Here is an 11212-nt window from a genome sequence, read left to right on the forward strand (position 1 = left end):
AAAAATGGAAATGCTGTTTATGTTGAATGAGGAAACTATGTTTTAATCTCTTTTAAGGTGGAGATGTATAAGAGTCTTATTGGGGCAATAGGAAAATTTGGATATGCATTAGATATTGTGTTGTATCAAATTTAAGTTCCTCAGTGGAATAACTATATTGTAGTCATAGGAGAATGGCCTTGCTCTTAGGAAATACATGCTGAAGTATTTAGTAGTGTTGTGTCATGATGTCTATAAAGATGATTCAAAAACTATATACCTGTGCACATTTCTCCCTATAGCTATTGATCTTTCTATCTAGCCATACAGAAAATGAATAGATGTACATATTTGTACAGGTGTATACTCTCATTATATATGTATATACACGTATAAGGACATATGAGTATTTATGATTCTGTACTTGCAATTTTTCCAAAGGTTTGAAATTTCTCAAAATAAAATATTTGTGAGAATCCCCCTTAATATATCTATTCTTCAAAATCTACACTTGGGAGCCAGGTGCAGTGGTACATGCTTATAATCCTCGCTACTCGGGAGGCTAAGGCAAAAGGATCACAAGTTCAAGGCCAGCCTCAATAACTTAGTGAGACCATGTCTCAAATTTTAAAAGGTGTCATGGTCAAGCATTTCAGGTTCAATCCCAAGTACCACAAAAAAGAAAGAGAGAAAACAATAAACTCCCAAACCAAATCCAAATCCACACTTGTTTCCCCACTCCCAAAAGTCTCTTTTTAATATTCTTTCCCCAATAATGCCCCAGTTTTGATGACACTGGAGTCCTTCATAAGATGTTTTTTTTTTTTCCCATTCAAATATATTTCCTCTCTATTGCACAAAATGTTGACCTCTGCTTGGCATCGATTCCCAAACCCACAATTCTAAACCAATCAAAAATTTCCATGAAACTTCAAATGCTCTAGTTAATAAGGTGTACTACCCTCCTGAGAAGACAGTTTAGTGGCCATCATGTGCACCATGATCATGCGATTTTGAGATACCATCCCTACCCCCAGTAACATAGCAAAATGTTCCTACCAAACACTACTTCACAAGAACTCCGAGAGAGGGAATTCTCTTCATGTCGCATAACAACTAGAAGACACCGTACTAAATTTAGAAGACTGCTGTTGTTTCTAACCTTAGTGCATGTCACCTGAAGCTTCACCTGAGGTGAAGCTTGCTTCCTAATTCTCAGTTTTCAAAGGGTAGTGACAAAAGATTTTTCTCACAGGAATTTCGAACTTCCAGAGATGTCACAAAGCAAGAAATGCTAGTTGAACCAATAGCAGAGGCTTTTCACAGTAAGGGTTATATCTAAGAAGGATTTCTAGAAGTTGAAAGAATATTAATTTCTAAAGCCCAATTAGTGTTAATTTCTTATATTGAAGGCATTTGCTGACTGTCCTATTCTGAAGCTATAAGTGCAGGACAATGTAACCTGTACTAATTCTAAGTAGATCTCCAAGGGAAGGGAGCAAAAAATAGGTGGTACAGAGTTCAGTGTTGTAGGTACTAGACTTCAACCCAAGTTATCTGGGTTTTCCTCCCATGTCCAGATAATTCCTCCCCCGCCCTTCCTGTTTTCTGAAAGACATTTCCAGAAGAAGCACGTTTTTAAGGCACTTTTCCTCATGTCTAAAGTCCTTGTATTGAGCAGTCAGTTTTACAACCCCAGATGTCCTGTACATTTAAATGATCTCTTATTGCATTTGTCTCCTCCACTACATGGTGCAGGGTTTTTCTGTTTGTTTGTTTAATTTTTAATTTTTTTACCACTTACAAAGCTCTTTCAGGATACAGTTCAATTCTATCAAGAATTCAATGGGATGGGGCTGGAGTTGTGGCTTGGTGGTAGAGCACTTGCCTAGCATGTGTGAGGCCCTGGGTTCGATTCTCAGCACCACATATAAATACATGAATAAAATAAAGGTCCATCAACATCTAAAAAAAAAATTAAAAAAAAATTCAATGGGATGTGTATATAGATCCCTTTTATAATTGAAGAAATTGAGATTCAAAGAAGTTAAGAGATTTCTCAAGGTCACACATCTATTAACCGACATAGCCAGAAATTTAACCTGATTTTAAACATAGTGTTGTCTTTTCCACACCTCAGATAAAATTCCAGCTTCAGGCCTGATCCAGAGTGAATAGGACAGCAGTGAATAGATGGCCATATGATAGACTCAAGCCTTCAGTCTTTCTTTCAGTCAAGATGAGTGATGAACCAGCTTTGTCCAAAGTGCAGAAGTTTAACAAGTCAAAACTGAAGAAAAGTAATACTGAAGAAAAAAATACTCTTCCCTTAAAGGAAACTATCCAGCAGGAGAAGGTGTGTGTCCCAATGTCACAAAATGGGGATCTCCTCCCAAGAGCAAATTTCAACTTTGCTGAAGAGTCTTGGTTTTAGGCTTGTTTTTTTTTGTAAACCTGTGTGTTTGTAGAAATTTTTGGCACCTATGGCTTCGCACCTGTCCTCCCTGGCTACGAGGTCAACACTAGTCAATGTTCCTTTAAATTTATTTTTAAACAACTCATTGGTACACATAAATAAGAGATGAGAGATGCCATCAATAATCTCACCACCATTGATGATCTTTGTGTGTGTTGTCTTTGCAACCCAGATAAGGCAAGCCAATTTTAACTTAGAATGGGTACCTCCATTGCTTCTTAATATTCATGAAGTTACATGCCTTTTCAGCTTCTTACAGTTTATTTTTATTTCTAACATCCAATAAATTAATAAATACAAAACAATTCCAGTGGTTTAAAGAATGTGCTAGAAAATTTCACAGGAAATCCCATGAATTCTGTATAAGAATCATAATGAAAATAAAAGCAACACTGGACATTCATTTGGCTCTTTTCCTTAATTTTTTTCTCTTAACTGTCTTTTCTCTTTAAGTTAGAAAGAGGACTTTTTCCAAATACCCCTTTTCTTTCCCCTGAAATATCCACTATTCTCCTGCTAGGTTACTCGGTACCCATGACCCACTCAGCTTTGTTTTTCAACAATTAGGGCATGTGTTGATAAAAGAAGTACTTTGTCCACAAAATATGCTTCACATATATAAATATGGGACATTGACATTAGTGTTCTAAAAGAGGTTTGTGTAGTGGTTCCAAATTTCACCCCACAAACTCAGCTATGTAAGGAACAGTAATTTTATTTTTCCTTGATTTTAAAAAACTATTTCAAGTCTTTAACCTCAACGTGGTAATAACTTACATTTAGTCAACACATACCAGAGGGATAGATCTGAATTGTGGAGTTTCAAAGCATTGGGAGATGGGGCACCTGGTCCTCAAGGATCTGTTACTAGTCCAGCTGTCATTTAGGCCATCTATCATCCATTTAGTACTTGTTTACTGACATGCAGATGATTGCTGCATGGTCCCCATGATCCCATTAAAGTCCCCTGCAGTTTGACAAGTATTCTTTAACTTCCATACTGCCCAGGGTGGGGCAGAAGTGCACAAGAATTCATCACACTATTCTGCTGAATCAGAGAAACTGAGGTGCTACCTAAGATCCCATGTGGCAATTTCAGGCCACAGAATCATCCACGTGCTTCCAGGTCACACTTTGATACATGGGACTCTGGATGCTGTTCCACTATTCTATCTACCACACAGCCCTTCTCCTGTGAGATCTGGAATCTCTTTGGGTCTCAACCTGAGAAAATTCTAGATAGCCTCTCCTCTCAGTTCCACAAACAAGTAGTTGTATGTGTCATGTTCTTCTTCCTGACAGGGCAAGCTCAGTGCTTCCCTCAGTGACTCATCAGGGTAAGTTTTCAATCTCTTTGCCATTTGGATTTTTCTTTTTCCTCAGCTCAGAGAATTTTTAGTCTGAAATCAAAAAACTTTTCACTGATTCATATTACAATGACTTCTACATGATTGTTTGTGCTCTGAGTCCTCCTTATCAGGTTTATGGGAACTAATGAGATAAGAGAAAAGGTATCGCTTGCATATGAGCCAAAGTTGGCCATCATAGAATTTTAACACCATAAGGACTATTTAATCTAGAGCAGTTTGTGGAAAGAATTTTCCATTAAAAAGATAATTTCCGGGCGCTGGGGTTGTGGCTCAGTGGTAGAGTGCTCACCTAGCATGCACGGGGCACTGGGTTTGATCCTCTGTACCACATAAATGTAAAATAAAGATATTGTGACACCTAAAAATAAAAAAGTAAATATTTAAAAAAGATAATTTCCAAATCTAACAACTTTCTGGTATGAAAGATAACTTTTCATAGTTAACATGGCTTTTATTTCAAGGGGGTAGAGGACAGGATATCTTTTTGTTTATAGTCATCATTTTCATTTGCCATAAGATATGCAATTATAGAATGCACAATTTGTGGAACAACTTCTTCTAAGCGTTAGCTCATTTTCTTTTCCTTTTCAATTGATTTTCTCTTTCTGAAAACAATCAGGAAAATTTTGATAGGCCCTTTTTGTGCACAGGTGTTTGGGGAACAGAAAGCCAAAGATTCATACCCTCTCCTCAAGCAGCTTAGAATCTTTTTAGGGAAAAACAACAACAACAACAAAAAAAAAAACGCTAGACCTTATGTGAAGTTCAAGAAGATTGAAGTGTGGGTGAAAAACATGCATGCTGTTGGAAAATTATTCTGAGGGATGTGAAAGCTTGGGTTTTGTTTTGCAGTTCTGGAAATTGAACCTAGGGCCTCGAACATGCTAGGTAAAGCTCAATGTGAAGTTTCTATTAAGATTTCTAGGAAGACAGACTTTCAGGAAATGTCTAAATCTTTTAAAAAGGTTTTTTTCTGATTGATATTGTTTTCTATTTTTATTTATTTATGTAGATACTGGCAGCCGAACCCAGGGGTGCTTAACCTATGAGCCACATCCTCAGCCCTTTTTATATTTTATTTAGAGAAGGCTCTTACTAAGTTGCTTATGTCCTTGCTAAGTTGCTGAGGCTGGCTTTGAACTCTTGATCTTCCTGCCTCAGCCTCCCAAGCCGCTGGGATTACAGGCATGCACCAGCACGCCTGTAATTGTTTTTTAAAAACAAAATGAGGACAATCAACAGCTCTTTCTAAATAAATACAGAAAAATTTGTGTGTGTGTGTGTGAAATTTAAGAAGCCAGAGTACCAAACCTGTCATTGTGAGGTTAGGTTGTATACAAGTTCTTTGTGTGTGTGTGTGTGTGTGTGTGTGTGTGTGTGTACTTGAATGTGTGTCTTACTTGGGGTGGGTCAGAGGGAAGGAGACAGAAACTGAGGTGAAGGAACTGGAGAAGTCAGCCACCCACTTCTGCAGCTGTCTAATATCTGCATGTCACATAAAAGGAAAAAAAATGTCTAGCTGTCACAAATGTGACAGAGCTGCTGAAAGTGCATGAAGTTATAGAACTACATCTGTAGCCACCAGCTGGTACAGCCTACAATAGTAACTTTCCCAGATTTAGTTTTGTTGCTTTATCCATCTAATAAATATTTATCAAACCTCTACATGTGAATACTCAAGACCCAGAGAGTTTGGTTTTCCTTTTCCTTTTTATTTTTTAATACATATACTTTTAGTTATAGATGAACACAATACCTTTATTTTATTTATTTACTTTTACGTGGTGCTGAGGATCGAAACCAGTGCCTCACACGTGCCAGTCAGGCGCTCTACCATTGAGCCACAATCCCAGCTCATTGTTTTTCCTTTGTAATGTGGTACCGGGGATGGAACCCAGGGACTCATGCATGCTGACATTCTACCACTGTGGTACATCCCAGTCCTTCCAGGGGGAACCTATATATAACCATAGATCCCGCCTTCATGAAGCATGCAAGCTGACAGGGGAGGCAGACATGAAAATTACTCAAAGTCGTCACTATGAACTGGGAAGGAATGGGATGTAAAGCTAGAAAAGGTGTCATGGCAGAGTGTTTTGCTCTGGGAACTCAAGGGTAACTCCTTGAGGAAGTAATTGGAGTTGAACTCAAGCAAATATGGGAATTAATGAACTGAAGTGTCAAAGGAAGGAACTGGCTGTGGAAAGGCCTTGGCGTTCCTGCTTGGGGGGCAGAAGTACAGCAAGGAAGAAGGCTACCTGAGATGAGACTGGAGTGTCTGGCAAGGTCATGCAGGCCACGGTGTGGGACACAGGAAAGGGCTTTAAACCAAGGAAGCCGGCATCAGATTTCCTGACTGCTATGTAGAAAATTGAGACGAGGGAAGGAATGGACAGGAGGGGACCAGTTATTGGTCATTTGCATCACTGTCTGATGTGATTACACCTTTGTAGTCTCCTGTCTGGACCTCCAAGCCCAGTGTCTTCTGCATGACAAGTCTCACCAGGAGGAGGAGCCCTTCACAAAATCTTTGTGACACCAGGTCAATCCTTGGGCTGATTGGTTGCCAGTCTTGCAGGACACATTTTGGTTAATGAAGTCCCTCTGTGCACTCAAATCTTTGATAGCCTGTGTAGGATACAAAGGTTCTACATATGAATCTATACACAGAAACAGTGTCTAAGAACAAAGGGCAAAATCAGAGATAGGGACCTCATCAGGTAGAACCAAGACCATTCAATAGACACAGAGCTGGGCCTTCTCTGGGCAATGGTGCTGGGCTGCACTGACTCAAGGATGGGGTCAGAATTTGTGGATGTGGAGGGGTAGGGATGTCAGGCTTGAGTACTTGAGGCCCCTGGATAAAGGAAACTGGAATTGATGTCAGACTTCCACTCCAGTTGGTTTTATTGCCTGATTAAGGTGGGGGCTTGCTGCCACTCCTGGGAGAGGGTGAGTGAATGACTTTTGAGCTTAGTCACACAGTAAAGTTTGTGTCAACCTCTGTATGGGTCCAGGAGATTAAGGTTATAGAATGCCGGTGAATGAAATCACCAGACTCCTACAAAAGCCTACTTAAAGGTATGTATAGGACTCCCTCAGGAGATGTGCTTATGTTCATAGGAAGCTAATGATTTTCCTCCCAGTCCAACAGAGGATTGATTCTATGTGAGACTTTGGCCATAGTTAAAATTAGAATATGGTATTATCAAACTACTTAGAGCAAAACACAGGGCTTGGCTGTTGGCAGTTTGGGCACTAAACCTGTATTAGAACAATAGATCTAAGACCAAGTCTTTTTTTTTATTTTAATGCTAACATAGTACTTTTTCTGCATGTAGGGTATGTAAGATTCCCCACCTTTTATTAAGATTCCTCCAATTTCCTAGAAATTGGAAAATAACATAAGTCCTTAGAAGAAGCAGGGCTGGTAACACAAAAGACAGACATAGATAGAAGCAAGTGGCAAGTTCAGTTTGTTGTCCAAGAAGAAACAAATACTACAGAATGCTTCAGAACCAAGATAGGAATTGACATAAAAGGATTCCAGTTCTCCATATTCCACTCACTAGGTTCTATCAAAGTAAGCACATAAACATTAGACATTTTGAAAATAAAAGAAATCTATCAAGTGGGTATTTGGATACAACCCAAAGCTGAGAAAAGAAACCAACTTCTTTTTAATATCCCACTTCAGGTGGCAGGTACTCATCCATGGATGTTCCCCCTTAGGATGGCTGTGGTGGCAGGTTGAGGCACTGGGCCCCATTTTTGTTTGCTTGGCCTGTTATTAGGCCAGAGTTAGAAGGGGTCAGAGTGGGTTTCAAAGCATCATGTGTACAAACAAGATATAAAACTCAGCAAGCCCACTCTTACAAGGCTCTGTCCAGGTGTGTCCATCACCTCAAAGTCAACTTCCTTTTGGTTCTTCTAGCCCAAGGTCACTACGACAAAAGTGGAGGTTCCTCAGACTTAGGGAAACAAGGTTTGACAATAAACTATGAGGAATCAAAACCCTTTTCTGGCAAGATTGAACTGACCAGTAGCCCATTCTCTCTCATCCACTGTACTTTTTCAACCAAACATTTACTGACCTGTAGGATGTCTCTTATTTCTCTTTTTCAAGGATATTAAACAAGCTGAGATTCACATTACTTTTTCTTTTTAATCATTATAATGAGGTCATCACCTAGAACTTTTAAAAAGTCCATCCATTTCAGATAACATATAATATGTGGTTTCTCATTCAGTTCTCACAAACTGACTTCCATGCACCCCTTTAATAGATGAGAAATCTGAGACATTTGAGGGGCAAAGTAAATTGGTCAAACCCAATAATTGGCCAAGAAGAAATTTGAACCTGTACTCTTTGTGCATAGTTCTTAACCATCCTGACACTACTGCTTCCTAATAGTGAGGATTGACTGACAATGGAAACTGAGTATAGGACCTTGTTGTGACATTGGATGATGACTGGATAACTTCGAGGCAAATTGCATGTGCCCCAGAGAGGTTTAAACAATCCTAAGGTGGCAGTTCTCAAACATTTTGGTTTCAGAATCCTTTTATATTCATAAATTTTATTGAGGCTTTTTGCTTAATATAGGTTATATGTACTAATATTTAATATTTTAGAAATGAAAACTTAAGGAAATTTAAAAATATACTTTGTTAATTTACTTGAAATAATAATAAGGTCATTAACGTGTTAACAGAAATAACATGATTTTATGATTACTTTCTAAAACAAGAAAACTTAATGAGGAGTGTAGCATTATATTTTAGGAAATCTCTCAGCATAAGAGAACTGGATTCTTATATCTGCTTCTGTATTCAGCAAGTTGCAATAACACCTGTCATAGTCTCTGGAAAATTCCACTGTATTCTTGACAGAATAAGAGTGAATAGGGGAAATGTCTTAACATGATCAAGAAATAGTCCTCAAGGACTCCTTTGAGGATCTCAGGTAATCTCCGGAACCTTCAGTTCACACTTTGAGAACCACCATCCTAGATTTACAGTAGAAATGATGGAGAACAGATGACCTTCATCCAGTTGTTGATAGGTTTGGGGGACATGGGTATTGACTAGCATTTGAAGTGCTGCCAAGTCAGACAGCATAAGGGTCAAGAGAGATGGTCCGGTCTCCCACATTCTCCTCAATATAAACTGGAAATCAAGGTAGGAATGAGTCACTTTCTTGGTTGCCATTTCTTGTCATGCCCTATGAAAAAGCAGTACATAGCTTTACGCCCTTGGAAAGGAAAATGCTGTGACATCTCCTATCTCTATACATTCCCCATCCAACCCCATGGTTTAGGATTCACCCTGTAGTCTACATTTAAATAGAAGAAGGGGGTACCTAATGCTGTCAGGGTGGATATGCAATTGGATTTAAACTAACAAGAGATGGCACAGATGAAACAAAGAAGCCTTCTTTCCAATCTTTCCCCCTTACTTTTCATCAGGGTTCTTTAGTATCCTCCAAATGTACATTTGAATCACTATATTTATGTATTATTTAAATGGCCCTTCATTCAGCTTTCTACTCAGTAAGTCAATGTTAAATTTTAAGACTCTCTTTAATTACTTTTTTGGGCAAGTTTCCAGCTTGCAAAATTTGAATTAGAGGCTAGAGGGAGATAAAGGACCTTTAAATGTTTTCCTTCCTCAAATATCATAAATGGATTTGCCGCATCCTGCCTCCTGATTTCAAAGATTGTGGGACAAAGAATATAAATAACTATATCTACTCTAGTTAAAAAAACTGTCAGTTTTATATTTCTGTTTGCTTTTTTGTTTACATATGCTATTTGAAATAAATCTTAATAGAATGGAAATAATATCATATGTTCTATAGCTTTGTTTTGTTTGTTTGATTTGATGTGATAGGGATGGAACCCAGGACCTCATGCATGCTAGGCAAGCACTCTACCACTGAACTACATCCTCTTCTATTTGTTTTTGAGGAAACCTAACCAACATTTTCTAAATTTTCAAAGCTATATGGCAATGGTTCTTAAGGTACAGGCCTGAACCACTACCAGCAGCAGCACCTGGGCATTGTTAGAAATACAAATTCTTGGGCCCCATCAAAAACCTGCTGAATCAGAAACTTTGGGAGTAGTCTGTTTTAACAAACCTTCCAGGTAATTCGGATTCACTGGCCTAAATGAACTATAAACTATACAGTAATTAGAACCCAATGTCATAAACAGGTTAATTCTCCAAAAGTCTGTTGACAGATAGATGAATTCATCTATCAACAAAATGTGGTATACACATACAATGGAATATTATTCAGCCTTAAAGAAGGAAGAAATCTTGACACAGGCTACACATGGATAAACCTTGAAAACATTATGCTAAGTGCAATAAGCCAGTCACAAGACAAATAGTATATGGTCACACTTATTATATGAGGTACTTGGAGTAGTCAAATGCATACAGACAGGGAGTAGAATGGTGGTTTCCAGGGGCTACAGGAATGGACAGTTGTTTCTTAATGGATATGGAGTTTCATTTTTGCAAGATGAGAAGAATTCTGGAGATGACTGGTATGTCACAAGCAAATGTACTGAACACTACTGAACTGTATAGTTTAAAATGCTTAAAATGATCAATTTTAAGTTTTGTTTAATTGATTACAATTAGAAACTTTAAATTTAAATCACATTATCAGTCAACTACAAAGTATGGATTTTATTTAGAAACAGATTCAAATATACATACTTCAAAAAGAAAACAAAGTACTTGTGAGACTGTTCAGGAAGTTTTAATAGTAGCTGTATATTTAATGACATTAAATTATTGTTTTCTATTTTTTTCAGTTTGGTGTGGTATTGTTGAATTTTTAAAGTCCCTCTCTTTTAGAGATAAATACTAAAATATTTATAGGTAAAATAACTTGTCTGTGATTTCTTTAACATAGGCTGGGGGGAGCGGGTGGGGACATAGTTGAAATCAGACTGGCTAGAAGCTAATAATTGTTGAAGTTGGTGGATGGATGCATCTAACTTGGTATGTATCAAATAACTTTTCGCTTAAATATGAATGGTATCTGAAATTATTCTTTACTATTGGATATGCATAGAAAAAAGATATATTTATGTCTATTTATTCTCAGTCCACAATGACATGCTTGTTTTCAACCTTGTCTAGTAAATCTGTTCCCTTCTGTCAAATGCCGTGAAGCCAAATAGTTCCCTGCATTTCAATTGCCCGGAAGCCAGAATAAATAGCTATGAACCACATGGTACCATCAGTCCCTGTACACAGTCCAGAAATAACATTAGAAAACAGACAACTAATGCACATGGCTGCTGAAAGATATCCTGTAGCCACAGAGTGTCAAAAACCTGTGCACTGATTATTGCCCTACAAACAG

The 11212-nt window shown here is 38.0% G+C and overlaps 1 protein-coding gene across 1 annotated transcript; it reads left to right on the plus strand.

Annotated features, from left to right (window-relative positions):
• Positions 1–1849: 1849 nt before the first annotated feature.
• On the plus strand, positions 1850–2419 carry LOC308644455 (thymosin beta-15C-like). The gene has a single exon (XM_081285604.1). The coding sequence runs from the start codon at positions 2219–2221 to the stop codon at positions 2411–2413; it is 195 nt and encodes a 64-aa protein (XP_081141730.1). The 5' UTR covers positions 1850–2218; the 3' UTR covers positions 2414–2419.
• Positions 2420–11212: the final 8793 nt, after the last annotated feature.

The sequence above is a fragment of the Spermophilus citellus genome (genome assembly GCF_964194105.1).
Source record: "Spermophilus citellus genome assembly, chromosome: 1".
In the NCBI taxonomy this organism is placed as follows: Eukaryota; Metazoa; Chordata; class Mammalia; order Rodentia; family Sciuridae; genus Spermophilus; species Spermophilus citellus.